This window comes from Cavia porcellus, unplaced genomic scaffold, assembly GCF_034190915.1.
Source record: "Cavia porcellus strain 051 isolate PalLab524CR breed Dunkin Hartley unplaced genomic scaffold, mCavPor4.1 scaffold_3, whole genome shotgun sequence".
Classification (NCBI taxonomy): domain Eukaryota; kingdom Metazoa; phylum Chordata; class Mammalia; order Rodentia; family Caviidae; genus Cavia; species Cavia porcellus.
In genome coordinates, this window is record NW_026947486.1 from 70664324 (window position 1) to 70683557 (window position 19234).

Here is a 19234-nt window from a genome sequence, read left to right on the forward strand (position 1 = left end):
ATAATGTCCATAAAAGGGAACAGCTGAACGATAACATTCCAAAGGAGGCTGGAGCCAGATCATAGAGGACTTCAAATGACAAGCTAAGGGATACTTTATTTGGTAAGTGACAGAGGTGGGGGTGTGGAAGACTGAAGGAATTTTTTAAAGTAGAGAAGTAACTTAATCGGAACTGTGCTTCAAAGCAATGAATCCTGATAATGTGCAAAATGAACTCGGGAGACGGAAACGATGGCAGTCAAGTATAGTCTCAATAAATTCTACAGGGGCTGTAAACATAGGCAGTAGCATAAGATCATTCGGCACTGCATTTTATAGATGAACATTTTTTAAAAAGTACTCAATAGTATTAGAATATCAGCACCACAAAATCAAGGACTTTGTGATGTTCACTCCTATATCTCCAGTGCCTAGAACAATGTCTAGTATATAGAATTGTGGTGGTAAACCTATGGCATGTGTGCCACAGAGGGTTGTTACAACTAAAAGCTCTAAAAGATTCACAAACACTGATCTAGAAGGTGCTCATCAAATATTGGTTGGAAGAATGAAACTAGTCTCCAATCGTGTTTCTTTCAAAGACTCAAAACACATAGTGGCCTCACTATTTGGTGACCTTCCCCTCTACCCAACACTGAAGTAAGGTGTGGATAAAGGAACATATAATAATGAAAAAGGTAACTTTAAGGTTTAAAGACATATGACATAACTGCCTTTTAGGGGCATTTATTAGTGACAAAGGAGGGAAAAAAAGCATTAAGAAATCTTTCATAGGCAATTAGAAAGTAAAACCCTTATATTCAGTGATAGAAGTAGCAAGGAGCCTTGGAAAGACAGTTATAGGGTCCTCTGACCTCACTATCCCATAAAACACTAACGTTATAGCCACACATGTTGCTAATTTAGCTTTTGGAATTAATATTGCTCTTCCGGTGGGAGAGAAGAAGAGTAATCAGGAGCTGGAAAGTAAGAAGACCTTTCTCAGCATTTCGAAAGAACACATTATTTTGTATATCTAAGAGAAGCCAATACTGGTGCATTGTTATAAAAATTCACACAAAGAAGAACCTGCAGCAGTTTGTTATCATGAACACAGACAGGCTCCATGTGCAAATATTTTTCATCCCACAGTGGCTCAGATGTCTTTTTCTGTCATAATCACTCACATTCCACAAAGGCCATTACAGATTGTTCTGACCTTTGTGGAGTTTGGCAAAGTTTTGCCAAATGAACACAGAGAAGACAATTTGGCTAGTGGGTGTCTCACTGATGCTAAAAGAAAGGAGTTTGTCAAGGATGGGATTAGAAAGGAAAAGTCGCTGCCCCAGGATAAACTGCAAGTACAAGAAATTCTCTGGTTCATGATAGTGGGCACAAAACGAGAAGCTGTTTTTCAGTACCAGAGACTCCTATGGTAGGACAATGACTCAAGACAAAAAATAAAAGCCTCAGGAATTTTGATCAGGGGACCTGTAGTAGACCAGTCAGCCTCCAAAATCTCACTTTGTTGCAGTCGTTTGTTTGACAGAGAAACTGAAACCAGGGAGGAAAGATGTATTTTCCAGATGATTGTGAAGACTGAGCTTTTGGAGAAGATAGGTGAGTGAGAATGGGAGAGGAAGGACAATGGAAGGTGATTCAAGAAAGAAGAGGAAGAGAAGAAAAAGTGTTCCGTAAACATTTGGTTAAAATTCTTTGGTCACACTGTTTACAACTAATGGTTATGCTATTATAAACTTGAGTATGTATGTATCTCTGTAATATGATGACTTTAACATTTTTGGGAAGATACCTGGAAGGACGATTGCTGGGACAAAAGTAATTACTAATTTTAGATTTTTGATACATCTCCCCACTGATTTCCATACTGGTTGTATGAGTTCACATTCCTAGCAACAACGCAGAAGAGTGCCTTTTATCTCACATCTTCACCAGCATGTGTATTATTTAATTTTTTGATAATAGTCATTCTTTCTGAGGCAAAATGGTATTAATTTACATTTCTGTCATGGCCAGCGATATGGAACAGTTTATCATGTGTTTATTAGCCATCTGTACTTTTTCTTCTGAGAAGCATCTATTCATTTCAGTTGTCCATTATTTGGATCTGTTTATTTGGGGGAGCCTAATTATTTTTACTTGAAATTTCAATTTCAAAAGTGTCTTCAGAAAGTATTCTAATTCATACACTCGTGAAAATATTTTATCTTAGTCACTACTAACTTAGAACAAAACTTTGCCAGCAGACACTTAGACCAGTTTCCTATTCAAGTCATTGTTCTGACAATGTGAATGAGGCAAACATTTTTATTCATTTCATGTTTTTTTTCTATTCTAAATTCTTTCAGTTTTATAATGGTAAATTCAAGGTACAGTGGTGCCTAAGTTTACAAATTTAAGTCTTCCCACAATTCTCATCACAAATCAAATTAGAAGAGAGCCAAATCAAATTAAATATTTAGGTTCAATATTGACCTTTTTGGAAAAATTGATTTTTATCTCTTTTGACACATTTGTGATCTGAGGCACCACTATAATTTATAAGGGAGCAAAACACAAGTCGGGCTGTTGTCCAAGACAAAATCGTTTGCTCTCATATTTTGGCTTTCAGCTCTGCACCTATATACTTCTCATTTCCTACATACCATAGTCACTCACATAGCACGTTCCTTCAAATGATACAAGAACAGATTCATAAGAAATTATGACCTGGAAAGCAAAAACTATATGAGGTTTTTACTAAAGAGACATACTGAAGTTACTGGCTCGCTTTCTTATTCAATTTCATACAACTTGACAAACTGATATTTTTCTGCCCATTTGGAAAAATAATCAGCCATGTTTCTATAGAACTGAAGGTTTGATAGTTCTCAATAAATAAAACAGTCTATGGGTTAGAAAATGTGTTGTTGGTGGTACTATTTTTTCTCCCATGCAAGCAATTGAGCATACAAAGAATATTCAGAATGGATTCTACTATATTCTTACTTTAACATGGTCAAGAGCAAAGAGTAAAATTGAAGAATTTCTCTGAGAAAAACTCCTGTACATTAAAGTATATCATTCCCTCTCTTCTCATGCCCCACTCCTACATATTTTACTCTACTTTTCACACCAATTCATTCAGCATATATGTATTGGGTGCCTACTATGTATATCTACTTTTGCATCACTACAGATGCTATGCATTTTTGGAGTCATACCCCACAATATCTATCCCTTTTAGAACAAAGGAAATATTTACATAAAATAAAGAAAAGCCATCTGCCCATTTTGATCTACCAATCTTAAATATTTTTTTTTCTAAACACAGCTCTTGAACTTTGTTTAAAATCAACTTCAATGCCCTGTGTTCTGTATCTTATCTCTTTTGCTACAAAATGTCTTGCAGTAAGCACTTTCCTATCACTAGCAGTTTGGGGAGTACAATGAAGCTAAAAACAAGAGATGGTGTTGGTAGTACATGAAATAAAGTAAAAAGCAAGGTTAATTACTGGCATCACCAGCAGGACTCGTAAGGGGGCCAGAGTGCTTACTGTGGATGTCTAATAGCTTAAGGTGACTGACCTCTCAAATTGTTGTGGAGTGACATCTGATTACCAGTCATATTTATCCATTCTCAGCTTCTGACTACAAAGAAAACTTGGAGTTAAGAGAAAACTCACAATACAGAACACTGAAACTGACACCATTTCCTGTTAGGATCTTTAAGGTACCTCACTGTAAAACACATATGAGGTAGATGAAAAAATCCATCCTTGGAATCTATAGTAGCTAGCAACTAGGAAGCCTACCTCTTGCGAGAAGTTGTGTTTTTTCCCCAAAGTGCCTAGAGTACAATTTTGCATTCCTTCTACATTCATTCCTGCAAACAATGCTGCTATAGAATAAAGCAGGTAGAAAGTATTTCATCTCAGATCTGAGGCTGTGTTGGGTGGTGACAAGCTGGAGATGTTTAAAGTAGAATTTGCCCATATGACAACCAGGAAGGACAGCCAAACAACATGGTCATATTTGTGTCAGTACACCATTGCATACCCTATGAACCCCTTCTGCAACCCTAACTATCCTCAGGCCTGCTGTATAACTCTTTAGGCTCCTGTCTTTTCTGCAATATTATATCATAATAAATTCCTAAAGTTTTCGAAAATCATTTAAATTTTATTTATTCCAAAGCTAATTCATGCTTATGGAAAACATCAAATAGTACAGAAGACAACATAAAAGGTCAAAGTATATCTTTCCTCCTGTCTCTTCCTATCCCACTAATACTATTGCTGTGAACATGCTTGTGTGTGCCCTTCCAGATATTTTTGCATGCATTTATACACATGTACACACAATTTTTACAAAAGGAAAGCATCTTGTTTTACTATACAATATGTCTTTGAATTCTTTCCACTTTACTACAATTAAATATACCATATTCATTATAACTAACACAGAGTGTCCCATAGGTTGGGTGCATTTAACCTAGCATCTTTTAATAGTTACTTATGTTGTCTCCATTTGTTTCTTATTCGTATGAAAATAATTCTGTAATAGAATTCCCAGTATAGTCCTTGTACAAGATTTTTAATGAAGACCAATTTATGTGCAATGAACACCTTTGTACATTCTGTACTTTTATAAGGCTCTTAATCTGATTCATTATTTGAATTGAACATTTTTAAGATTTTAGATGTTTGAAGTCTAGTATTTTTTAGACTTGCATTTTATATGAGAAGGCTTCTGTTTTGTTGCTTGCTTTAAAATGCAAAGGAACAAAAGATATTTCTAGTGTATACATAGAGACACCTACTTATGAGGCTTATGCTGCGATTAACACTGATAACATAAATGAGATATTACAGGATGAAGGCAAGAGTATCTGGCCTACTGTTTTTCTTTTCTTTTAATTCTATGATCATAAGGCTTAAGGCTTATGGGAAGGTTTATGTACAAAATATACATCAAATCTCACAAGAGGATAAAGTGGACTACTTACCAAACCTAGCAGAAGATCCTTGCACAATCTTTACTGTTGAGAGAAGCAGTGGCATGCCTTTCTACCAGATTGAATGATTTGGCAGGTCTTCTCTTTTGGGATTTAATACTATACAGATTCCGATCTACAGGAAAGGGTGTGGTTTCTTTGTGTTTATGGCCTGGTCCTAATTATCAATTACAAAGTGCTCTTAAATGCTTAGAGGTTGGTGATGATGATTTTCAAGTTTCCAAGGATGAGAAAGAAAAATGGTGTTAGAAATGGGCCCTTTTTGGATTTGTCAGGATAGTAGTCACAAGAGAGGATAGCTATGCCTGAGACTGTGGAGTGCTGAATTACAGTACTTGAGCTATTGACACTTACTGCTTCTCTGTTGGCAGGTTGCCGGAAGATGTCACCATCAGAATGTTCCCACGATAATTCTCCATCTCCTGTTTATTAAAAAGGAATAAAAACAAAATCATACACATACAGAAGAGAAAATACTGGCCTTTGTAATCCAGGAACATTTTTATTAGTATAATTCCAAAATTCTCAGGTGTTTTAGCTCTTGGGACTGTTCTTTAAGAAACAGAGCTGAAAGATACTTCTGGGTGTTCCTCATGGTTCAAAATGTCTCTGAATACAGTTGCCACTTACTAAATCACCTAAAAATGTTATCCAGAATTTGGAAAATAAAAGAAAACATAGTCATTTACCTTATTATAGTGATGATTAACATATTTGCTTATTTTATTCTGGTGACAGTTAAATATTTTATAGGTCATATATAACTTGCATTTAAACTAATCTTAAACAATGAGTTTTGAGGATTTGGTCCTTCATGAGTCAAGTTCACCACGATGTCTCTGAGAAATTATGAGTTGATCTAAGGTGAAAATTGCTATGATTATAGTATTTACATAACAAATATCCAAGATGCTCTCCCTTATGTTTGCCTGACACACTTTTCTCTATGTGTATAGGATCTACTCTTTGGATAAAAAACACTTGTCATTCATGTATTTCAGAGTAACTTCTTTTATGAGAAGGACTGTACTTTAATCTTTAGCAGCAACAAATATACAACACACTCAGAAATTCCTCAACTAACTGAAATTAAGAACAATATGATAATTTTCAAGAAATTTGTGTTACCCAGGAACAAGTGGGAAAAGCTTGGTCATAGAAATATTCATACTACTCTAAATAAATGCCATTTAAATTATGTGGCTAAAGATAAGCACTATATTCAACCAGATATTTCATAGAATGACAAGAAATACAGAAAAGTACACTTATAAAGAATTTCTGTTTGGGTTTCAAAAACCTAAAAACAAATTATAACATGTTCATGGTTCAAGAATGTAGCAGTATTGCTAAGGAAGTTTATGTAATACCATTGGCTTTTAGTTGCTTGGAAAAGACCTGACAGTTAGTTTGATGGTAATATTAGAATAGAACAGTCACTTATAACAAAGTATAACTTTTACATTTAGTAATTCAAAGAAAATATTATGGAAAAATTATGAACCTTGAAGATTTAATTATGATTGCTAGGTTATACTTGAAACATCACTTTGTATGGTCACATCATTACTTGATCAAAACCTTGAGTGAGTTCTCATTGAAGACTGCAAAATCAACGCCCACATCATCTTCGAGCACTAATTAACTTCTATTCATTTCTCTCAGCCATACTAAAATGAGAACACTTTGATCTCCTGGGTTCTTATTTGAACATGAGATGATCATTCTTGCTTCTATACTTTAATTCTTCTGATTTATGTATTTATTTATTTTTGAGATACGGCCTTACTGTATTGCCCCACATGGTCTCAAACTCCTGGGCTCAAATGGTTCTGCTGAGTCAGCTTTCCAAGTAGCTGAGACTAAAGGTGTGTCCCTCGTTTTGTGTTTTTCTTATGAATTTATCTTCTCATATCACACGCCTCCTAGTTTCCCTATGCCTACAAAAATCACTTAAGATTTTGTCCACAAAGTATTCTTGAAACCCACTTATATATTTGTGACTGCCCAAAGCACTTCATATCTGGTAGCACTAAGAAATGTCGAGAACTTCAGTTATAAGTTTGCTTGATTGCTCCATTTAGCAGATAGAAGAACCAATGCTCAGAGCAGGGAAGTAGACATTCACAGTGAAAGAATGAATTTTTGAGAATTAACACCAAAACTTTAGGTTTCCTGGATACCAAATTCTATGAAGGCAAGTTTTATTCTTTGTGTTACTTATGGATATGACTGCATCATCTCTAGCCATGTCTGATAGTAATCATTCACCTATTATCATTCAATATTTGTGAAATGATGGATCTAGAAAACATTTTCTGATCACTCTATCTAAAATTTCAATCTTGTAATATTTCATATTCTTTTTACTTTTTTCATAGAACTTACTATCTTCTGTTTTATATGTTTTATTTCCATTTTCCTCCACTAGAATTTCTCCATGTGAACAAGAATTTAATCTATTCTGTCCACTGATCTAATTTTATTACATTAATGGACACATAGTACTCATTTAGTATTTGTTGAATGAAAGAATGAATGAGTGAATTCTGAACGATTATACCTTTGAAATGTGATACCATGTCACTGTAGACCATTATATATCCCTTTGCTCACAATTCAAAGTGTGGTCTGTGGGTCAGAAGCATTGACATCATCTGAAAATTCGTTAGATATGCATGATTTTGGACCCCATCTAAGATCTACTAAGTTGGAAACTCTGGAGTGGGGCCAGTGGTCTAGATTTTGACATATCCTCTAAGGGATTCTGCTATATGCAGGTATTTGAAAATAACTGGGCTGGAATTCTTAGCATATTGCAGAGTAAACTTGAGGTGCTCAATACCATATGTACCGAACTAAACTACAGTAAAAATACAAAATTAAGTTTGTAGCCAGTAAACTAGTCAATAATAACCAAAAATCAGTAATATGCATTGAACACCTAAGTAGAGAGTCTAACACTAGATAATGTAGGACGATTGAAGAAATTAGGCCAGGCCTTTATGCTCAGCATATTTATAACATCACTAGAAGTAACAAAAATCAATACAGGAAACATTCTAAAAACACAGGAGGATAGGCAACTGAAAATACAAATGGATACTATATGCTTCCAAGACATTGAATGGGAAGAATAAGCAATTAGATGTAACTGCAGTGTTCTAAAAGGTATCAGCCACATCTTTAGAAGTAGATGATATGTTATAAATGGACAGTCATGTGGACAGAGAGTATGAATTTAAAGGAATGACATTTGTGAAAAACACATAAGAAAGTAACAAATCATACACTGGAGGCAGAAAGCAAATTATGACTTGAGTGGAAACTTAAAATTTGAAAATGAGAAATGGGGCTGGAAATTTCACTGGGAGAGAGAAAGGAAAGAGAGGGAGAAAGAGTAGGATGATTTGTTGAGGCAAATAGATGTAGTAAATATTTGCTACATGAACTTCAAAAACAGGCTGAAAAATTTACATTTGATCCTGCTACTAATTTTATTTAGTTGTTCTAGTATTTGTGGGGGCTTCTTCAGGTAATAGAGTGTAGACTAGCTGGGGTGAAACTGGAACACAAGTGAATAACCAGGGAGCTGTTATAGAAACAGGTGATAGACCGTTCAATAATAGAGAAGAATGGTTTAATTCCACTATTTCAGATACAAAGAAAGTTTGTGGTGGTATATTTGATCAAGGAAGAAGGCAGAGGAGAAAATATTATAAAATGACTCTCAGATTGCATATTTGGAGAACTTGACAATGCCACTGACAGTAACTGAGTAAAGATACTTAGATTTACTTGGCCTGTTTTAGCTGGCAGTGGTGACTCTGAGCCAAATGAAAATAGACCAGAAAGAAGATCAGAAACCCTAAAAGTTTCATTTAATAACTAGCAAAATGAAATGTTAATGGTATAATAACATGATTTCAAGTCTAATCTAAGTAGTTAAAAGGAACAAATAAATCACAAAAGAAAACTCATAAATAGCTTTCTTTTTAGGTGTCTTTTAAAAATGTATTTCATGAATATAATCAATGGAAAATGTTTACTCAGCATGGTCTTCTCAGAATTTCATTGGATTGTATAAAGGCACTGGAATTTTAAAAGAGCTCCTATATAAAGATTGTCTTTAAGCAGTTATAGTCCAGTGAGAAGGTCAGAGCCTTATAAAGCATAAAGTTGCTGCTCCAAATGAGCAGAAGGTAACATGACAAAGCAATGAGGCAAGTCAGTATCACACACGGGAACAGAAGGTTAATACCATATAACACAAGTTCAGATGAGTATGTCAGAACTTGTATTTGAAAATCTGAGCACTTGTAGTCAGGCATGTGCATTTAAACTGGAACGATTTTACTTTGTTAAAAATTGCTGGTGTCTCTCTCACTCCCTCCCCCTCTCATGTGTCATATATATATATATATGTTATGTGTATTCATGTAATACATTCACATATATATCAGGAGTTGCCAATATTTCTTTTGAGCTATCAAAGTCATCATCTGAGAATTCATTAGATATGCATGATTTTGGACCCCATCTAAGATCTACTAAGTTCGAAACTCTGGAGTGGGGCCAGTGGTCTAGGTTTTGACATATCCTGTAAGGGATATGTCATATAACATATAACATTATCGAAGCTTAAATGTTATATTAAATAGCTGCTAAAGGTTTTAACACTTTAGTTATCTTATTTAATTTCTTTTTTTCCTCTCTCTTTGCGACAAGGTCTTACTATGCAGTCCAGTGTGACCTTGAGCTCAGTTTGTAGTCCAGTATGGTTTCGAACTTGCAAAGGCCCTCTTGCATCAGCCTCCCAAGCCCTGGGATTACAGAAGTGTGCAACCATTCCCCGGTATATCTTATTTAATTTCAATCAGAGTTAAAATGAAATTAACTTCTCAAAAATTGACACTTCACATAGCTATAAATGGCTCATTAGATCTGTAATAGTGTTTGTTTCGAAACTTAAATATGGATACATATGTCAATTCATAATTGTAACTATTATATCTTGGAAAAATGTTCATCAATATCCTAAAAAGCTTATATTTTTTTCTGATTGATTGGACAATTTATCTTGAGTGGGATGTGGCCCTTTCTGTCAGTCAAGGTTTTCTGTAAAAAGGAATGATTCTAGAAGAGACAAATGGATTCTAGTTAATCCCAAGAAGCAGCAAGATGTAATTTTAACCAATTTTTTAATCCAAATGAAAACAACTCTATTGTACTGAATGTCAAACAATATTAATTTAACTTTTAAAATCCACATGTGTTGTTTCTTCATACTCATTATTTGACTGGCACTGTGTGCCCTATTATTGATCACTTGTGTTATCCAGAAATAACCACATATTGGCAAATTTTGGTGTCTGTGTTTATTTCAGTGGGTATCACAAAATCTCACTGTATACTTGGTTCTTTTGAGAGGATAGAGTTTACTTGCTCAAATCATTCAGACATTAATGGGTGCCATGGGAATTATAAATAGTTTAGATTTTAGCCAAGCTTTTGAACATGTTTCAAATACTTGTTTTTTATTTCTCTCATTATCAAAAAGCCAAGCCATTTCAGCATCATATGAAACAGAAGTGGTAATAAATAACCTGCCAACTTAGGTCAGAGTTCATTGCTGAAATCTAAAAAAACTTCTGGGAAGTTCTAAGACCCTACAAGATACTGCAAACAGAATGCAAAGAATCATAAAAACCCTACATACCATGACAGAGTAATCTACATCCCAGGAGTTCAAAAGTTTTGATATACAAAATAAATAAATATAATACATCACATAAACTGAAGCAAAGACAAAAATGACACAATCAGTTCAACAGGCACAGAAAAATCCTTTGACAATATCTAGATAACAAATATCTAAGGAAAATAGTTGTAGAAGGATCTTATCTCAATGTGAGGAAACTCATTTATGACAAACCTACTACCAAACTCATTAAATGGGGAAAACTTAAAGCTTTCCTTCTAGAATCAGAAACATGACAAGGTTTTCCACTATCACCACTTCTGTTCTACTTGTATTTAAAATATTAGCAAGAGGTATTAGTGAAGAAAAAGAAATAAAGGGTATATATGTATATATATGAAAGAAATCAAATTATCATTATTTGAAAATTACAATATGCTTTACCTATAAGATACAAAAAAATCCACCAAAAGACTTTTAAGGTAATAATCAAATTCAGTAATGCATCGTGTTCAAAATCAACAGCATTTATACTAATAATGATAAAGAAATTAAGGAAAAGTACCAATGACAATAACAACAAGAAAATTAAATATTTAAGAATTAACCTAAGGAAATAACAGACTTCTACAATTAAAAATGTAGTACTCTGAAAAAGGAAATTGAAATCAGAAAATGGAAAGATATCTTCTGTTCGTTGGTAGGTAGAACCAGTATAATAAAAATAACTATACTTCCAAAATTGACATTCAGATTTAACACAATCTCAATCAAAACTCGAACAGCATTCCTCACAGAATTGGAGAAAACAATCCTAAAATTCGTATGGAACCAGAAGAGACATAGAATAGAAAAACTAATCTTAGGCAGAAAAAACAAAGCAGAAGGCATCACCATCCCAGACCTGAAGTTATATTATCAAACTACTGTGATAAAAACAGCATGGTATTGGCATAAAAAGCAGACACGAGGATCAATAAAACTAAAGAAGATGCAGAAAAAATTGCAAGCATATTAATGTTATTGTTATTATTAAGATAAACTCAATAATAAATGCTATAGAGATAATTGGCTATTCACATACAAAAGATTGAGCATAGGCTCATATCTCCCACCATGTACCAAACTAAAATCAAAACAGATCACAAACTAAATTTCAAATCACAAACAACCTGTTGGAAAACAAAATAATTAAAACTCTTGAAGTCATTGGTGCAGGCAAGGACTTTCTGAACAGAATCACATTGCACAGGAAATACTATGAATAATCAAAAAATGGGATCATATCAAGTTAAAAAGCTTCTGCATAGCCAAAGGAATCACTAATAGAGTGAAAAGAGAACCTAAAGAATGGGAAAATATTTTGCCAGTTATTTTGCAGATAGAAGACTAATATCTAGAATATACGGAGAATTTAAAATTATTAGACTCTCCAAAAAATAAAAGACCCAACCAAAAATGAGCAAGTGTAATGAATAGACATTTCACAAAAGAAATACAAATAGCCAATGAATGTATGAAAAATGTTCAACTCACCAGCCATTAGAGAATGCAAATTGAAACAATACTGATATTCCATTATTTCCCAACAAAGAACATTCATCACCCAAATGTCAAATGATGACAAATATTGGTGAGGCTGTGAGGAAAAAGGAACCTTTCTACTTAAGTGAAAATGTAAACTAGGATAATCAATATGAAAATTAGTATAGAGAGTTCTAAAGAAATTGAATGTAGAAATTCCATTTGACCCAGTTGTTTCCCTTCTAGGTATCCTCCCAAGTAATTAAGAATACATATTACAGTTATATATGCATATCCATGTGTATAGCAACACAATTCAGAATAGCTAAATCTTGGAAGTGGCCTATACGCCATCGATAGATACATGGGTAAAGAAAATGTGGTAATATACACACAACAAAGTAGTGTAGGATGGTCAAACCACTGTGGAAATCAATGTGGAGGGGCCACAAAGCTGAGATTGGGGGTCCCATTTGATCCAGCTATTCCCTTCTAGATATTTTCCTAGAAGAACTGAAAACATCATGCCACAGTGACATATGTGCACCCATGTTTATAATAACAGTTTTTAATAGCTGAAACTTGGAAACAACCCAAATGCCCATCAACTGAGGATGGATAAAAAAGATGTGATATTTTATACAATGGGAATACTGCTCAGCTATACAGAAGGATCACACTGAGGTTTTTATTGGTAAATGGATGTGATTTGAGACCATAGTTATAAGTGAAATAAATCTAACTCACATGTGTAAAAACCATAGTGTCTCCCTAGTGTGAGAAACTGAAAGAGTAAATAAGATACAAAATCTTCAATAAATATTATGACAGGATAAGAAACTTCTCAAACAAGAAAAAATAAGTCAGATAGGGAAAAGGAGAAAAGACAGAAAAGAAAAAAAGATATAAATTTATATATAGAAACTTAAAATTACTAAGATGATTGTAGTACTAATTCTATTAGTTATTGGAACAATACAGTTAAAACTCTAGGGATCAGATCAATGTTGCATGATTATATCTGGTTCTGCAAGTAAGACTTTTAGAGATAACTATGCAAAACAGGAAAATTAGTTATGTTCCTCTCACCTTGTTTTGAAAGCCTACATTGTTTTTTGTTTTTTTTTTTGTTTGTTTGTTTTTTTACTATTCATTTCAGTTATTTATTTGACTCTTGTTTCCTGGGTTTTTCATAGTTTGTTTTGTTTTTCTCTCACATAAAGAAAGGATAGATGTACATGTATAGGCTTGTATTTGCCTAGAACTTTACCTAAAGAATTTAAAAGAATTGATTTTATTATGTGAGATGGTATGAACAGCTCCTTTGAAGAAAAGGAGACACCATGGTAGCCATTGCTGATTTCTTATCATTTTTGTTTTGAAATCCAATAATGCTTTTGTTCTTGGTTTTTATTGGTTTTAGTCTGTTTTCAATTATTTGACTTCAATATATATGAAGGTATGGACAACTATTTTGAAGAAAACAAGAGACATCATGTTAACCATTACTGATTGCTTGTTGTCGGGTTTTGAAGGTCCGTAAAGCTCTCATTCTTATGTTTTGATTGCTTTTATACTATTTTGGTATATATTAACTTATTGTGAGTGAAGGTATGGACAACTATTTTGAAGAAACAAAGAGACATTATGGTAGTCACTGTTGATTTCCTGTTGTCTTTTTCTGAAATACTGTTATTTGCATTGTCTGAACTGCTTTGCTTTGCTTTATTTTTTTAAATAAAAAATGGCAATATAGGATTTTAAAACAAGATGATAGGAATTCAACAAAAGTTGTTATATTATATATCTTTATCCTCAAAACAACTGCTCAGGTTAACAGATACAGGCAAGCAAGATTAAGCAAACAATAAAATTTCCCTTTTAGTATATCTATTGTAACTTTTGGATCATCTTTACTCTTTCAATTTTTTATACTAGCAAGACAATGAGGTGTTTACAAATGCAAGTCTGATTTATTTCACTTATAAGCATGATTCCTAGTTGCATCCATTTACTTATAACAGCCTCAGGTTTATCATTTTTATGGCTGAGTAGTATTCTATTATATAAAAATATCACATCTTTTTTATCCATTCCTCAGTTGATACGCATTTTGGTTGTTTCCAAGACTAAGCTATTACAAATTGTGCTGCTAGAAACATAGGTGCACATATACCACTGTGGTATGATGTTTTTAGTACGTCTGTGATAATACCTAGAAGGGAAATAGCTAGGTCAAATAGAACTGTTAATCATAGTTTTTGATGAATTTCCACACTGCTTTTCACAGTGGTTGCACCATTTTATACTCCCACCACCAGTGTAGAAGCATTTCTTTTTCCTCACAGTCCCACCAACATTTGTTATGGGTTGATTTGCTGGTATCAGCCATTCTTTCTGGAGTGACATCATTTCTCAGTATAGTTTTAATTTGTACTTTTTGAATGACCAATGATGTTGAACTTTTTTCATATATTGATTTGCTATCTCTGTTTCTTCATTTGAGAATTGTGTACTCATTTCAGATGCCCATTGTTGGGTTGAGTCTTTAAATCTGGGGGGGCCTTATTTTTTCAATTCTTTATATGTTCTAGATAAAAGATGGAACTACTTGGTGTAAGTAGAGGATATGAATCTGGTTTTAATCACCAAAGCAAAGTAAACAAACTAGATGCAGTCATACTGTTTCTTTGATTGAAACAGCTATATAATTACATCAACTGTCCACTTTTTCTGGGCTGTGGAGACCTGGAATTGTTAAGCTCTCACAGTTACAGTACAGACATTGCTCTTCCTTTTCATTCTTTTTTTTATCTCTTTTTATGTTATCAGTCAAAAAAATCAAACTGCTTCCTATAAATGCTAGAGGCTAAAGGTCATGAAAACTACGGTAATATGAGCAATCAGCACATTCAGTGGTGTTTCTGACTAGTGATGGAATCCCCCCATGTAGTCAGAAAGAGAAAGAAAGAAGAGTGAGTTGAACTATTCATGGAGACGTAATTTCTATCACATCCTTAGATGGGAGTTTCTTATTTTTATCGTAGCATCACACTCACAGATATTCACAAAATACCCTCTAATATCACAAACAGGGTGAGGCTATCCTGACCCTAACAGAAGACAACAGACAAAAGTTCAATATGAAAGTTGAGATGGTCCCATTCAGTCTAAAAGACTTTCTGTGTAGCAAAAAAGTATTCTAGATGTAAGAGACATACGAAGAAGGAACATGATGATTAGAGAGTGCCAGGGGTCCTGGGACAATCAGTAAGTAGGTGGAGATGTTTTGGGCAAAACAGATAGAGATAAAACAAAAACAATTTGGAAATTTTAGAAAGTTCTAGTTGAGGATTGGAAGTTCCATTCAACCCAGCTATTCCTCTCCTGGGTATTTTCCCAGAAACCTAAAAGGGCATGACACAGTGATATATGTGCACCTATGTTCATAGGAGCACAAATTTGTATTAGCTAAATCTTGGAAACAACGAAAATGCCCATCAATTGCAGAGTGGATGAAAAATACGTGGTATGCTTATACAATGGAATATTACTCAGATATAAAAAGGATGATCTTGAGGCCTTCATAGGTAAATAGAGGCAACGTGACACTACGTGAAATAAATTTAAGTGTGTAAGGTAGATGACCATATTACTAAGTTTTTGTTGGGTTGTTGATCAGAACTGTTTGCAGTCTCACTGTTTGAATGTCCAGTTTGTATGCTTTAATTTTGTAACTTGAACAACTATTTCTAAGATGACAGTATGTAATTTGTCAACTGATGATTTCTTACTCTTTATTTTTTTGAAATTCTATATTATTACTACACTTTTTTCTGTTTTGCTTTTTTTCCTCTTTAAGTAAAAATTTTAAAAAGGTTTTAATTGGAATTTAGAGAAAGAAAATAGTTAACGCAAAATCTCTAAAATGGCCCTATATTTCTGAGTTGTGAAAAGAAATTACTCATAGCTGTCAGAATATTATGGAACTTTGTAAAGAACAGAGTAGTTCAAACTCTTTTTTGGGGGGAAGATCATGTAAAATGAGATACTTTCTTAAGTTTGTTAAGTGCACAACACAGTGTTAATTCTAGTCATAGGGTTGTAGAGTGGATCTAGTCAATACAGAAAATGTATTGATAATATGATATGGATTGTATTTTTTTACATAGTATTTCTCTGTAATAATATTCTTTTCCTGCAATCAGAACCAGGAGATAATACTGTTTTTGAAAAAAAAAAAAGAAAATGTGACTCAAAAATGATTTGTAAGGAACTATGTTTGGAGATGTCATTATTTTCTCCATTTTTTTTAATTTTGAAAACTTTGAAATATTTTAATGATTTTTGTTATGTCTTTAAAAAAAGGAAGCAAATCACAGATCACTTTTCCCAAGATCCTTGGATTCTAGCCAAGGTGGCATGTGAAGAACAATTTTGCTGATTTGTGGCAAGAGAAATAAAAAAATTTAATAAAAAGACAGTCTCCTTGAAAACTGAAAAACTACTTCCAGTTTCAGTTACCTAGAAGGAGGTAACAGAAACATCTCGAGTTTTTGAAAAGAGATATCAGCTTTGCCCTTGAGCTCATTCAAGATGTGTTAAAGCAGCTTAAGTGGGCCAAGTTGTGAGTGTAGTCATTTCTCTTGCATCTCTAACAAGGATGCAATTGGAGCCCTGTAAATAGCATTTTTGTTATTGTAGCTTTATTTGACTTTAATAAATCCATCAGCTAAATGTGTGGCTGATACTACATAATGATAGATGGGAAGAAGAAAAGATGATTCTTTATTTGTAGAAGTTCCCATTTGTCAAGGCAAGGCATACACAATAATGAATAACAGAAAAAAAATTATTCTTAAATGCTTAATTCTTTACTGCTATGGTTTGGATGTAGGTTATGCCTGTCGAAACTCATCTGAAAATTTGGCTGCCAGTGTAGTGGTTTTGGGAAGTGGAATTTTTGCGAGGGATTAATGTTTTCCCTTTTCTACTTTTTTTTTTCTGCCATGAAAGGTGCAGCACTTGGTTCTCATCAGAAGTCTAGCAGATGAGGTAGGTCAATCTTGGGTCAGCCTCCAGAATGCTTATCTAAATAAACTTTGTTTTTTAAATAAATTATCAAGTCTCAGGTATTTTGTTATAGTAGCACAAAATGAATGAACACATGTATGAACAAGATTGAGCTCTGAAATGGTCAAAGAAAGTGAACAGTGAGTACTAGATTGAACCAGGCAGGACTATTAGAAGAACTGCAACTTCATGTGGATGCTTGAAAGATGAATGAGATCCTAATAGGTAGAAGAGAGGAGAGGAGCTATTCTACACTTATGTAAAATAAGAGTTGAAAAGGAGTATATAATAGGAGGTAAATGAAAAGGAACATGGCACATTATAGGAATAAGACATCAGCCAGCCTAGAACAAAAGTTTTGTATAACGGTACGAGAGAAATGAGGATACGTAGTAGACTAAGGATGTATTGTACTATTTTACAGAGAGACTTTAAAGAGTAGTTGTATAATTTAGAATGGATTATGTTTTAAGAAATGGTAGTTTCTGATCCAATAGTACCCTAAGAAGAAAATTCCTAGGCTAGAGCATTGTGCAGCACATGCAACGTAGAATGAAAGAGTAGATAGACTCTGGAAGCATGGAGAGTGTGTTGGTTTTACGGTGGGATCAGAAGTTGAGGATTTAGGAAATATGCGACTGCCAGCAGTTAGCTCCCTAAGATTTGAGCCAATCTTCACTAACACTGGAGTGCAGAGAAAGGAAAATATAATGTGATTTGAGGCTGGAGAAAGAATCTCAGGCATTGATGGGAAAAATGGACAGTGTAGTTATTCCCTTAGCAGTGTCTATAACAATGTGTTGTGTATGTCCCTGCTCTCTTTTTCCTCTCTTGTAAGACTCTTGTGAATAGATTCGTAAAGATGTGTGAAGGTTAGGATTTGAATCTCCACTATAAACATGGAAATGCATGTCTCAATGTAGTATTATGTCTTTGACTCTTTTGGGAAAATATCTAGAAGAGGATTAGCTGGTTCAAATAGAATTTTTATTTTTATATTTTTAAGGAAACTCTATACTAAATTCCACACTGTTTGTGTTAGTTTATACCCCCACCAACAATGTAAAAGATTATTCTTCCACCTGTAGAGCATTGCTAACATTTGCTATTGCTTGGTTTCCTGATTATGCCCACTCATTTGAAAAATATGGAATTTCACTGATGTTTTAATTTGCATTTTTCTGGTGGCCAGAAATGTTGAACATTTTCCTATGTATTTATTGGCCACTTGCACTTCTTCTGAGAAGTGTTTATTCATTTCAGTTGCCCATTTTGTGACTGGGTCTTTTATTTCTGGTGATCTAAGTTTTTAAAATTTTTTATCTATTCTAGATATTAATCTTCTAAGAAACACATGGGAAATTTTTTCTCATCTTGTAGGTTGTCTTCTCATTTTGTTACTTGTTTCCTTTGCTGGGAAGAAGTTTTTTTTTTTTTTTTTTAATATGAACCCATTTGTTGATTCTTAGTGCTATCTCTTGTGCCACTGGGAACCAGCCTATATGTCCATCAACAGCAGAATGGATAGAAAAATGTGTTTATTCACAATGAAATACTACTTTGCCATAAAGAAGGATAAATTTAAATAATTTGTAGAAAAATAGATGCACTTTAAGACCATAATACTAAGTGAAATAAATCAGACACGCAAGCTTAAATAATGCAGGGTTTCTCTTACATGAGAAATTCAAACTGTAAATTAAGAGCAACATAAAAGATAATAGGAAACTGGGAGATAATATTTTGCAAAAATGAAGGACCAAGAGATAGAGGGAGAAGTAAGAGAAGAAATGAAAGAATTAAGGTGTACTATGTACATGTATCAACTCCCCAAAGGGAATGTAATCATTGTGTAGTGCAAATATGTACTATTAAAATTAAAAATTACAAAAAGAGAATTTGGAACTCTAGAGCTACAGCTACATAATTCAGTTTAATTC

The 19234-nt window shown here is 33.7% G+C and overlaps 1 protein-coding gene across 5 annotated transcripts in view; it reads right to left on the reverse strand.

Annotated features, from left to right (window-relative positions):
* Chrdl1 (chordin like 1) overlaps nucleotides 1–19234 on the reverse strand; it is a 114960-nt gene that overhangs the window by 14373 nt on the left and 81353 nt on the right. For all 5 annotated transcript variants that reach the window (XM_005002703.4, XM_063246278.1, XM_063246277.1 and 2 more), the window contains exon 7: nucleotides 5351–5418. In XM_005002703.4, the coding sequence (XP_005002760.1) occupies nucleotides 5351–5418 (68 nt within the window). The remainder of the gene's footprint in view (nucleotides 1–5350; nucleotides 5419–19234) is intronic.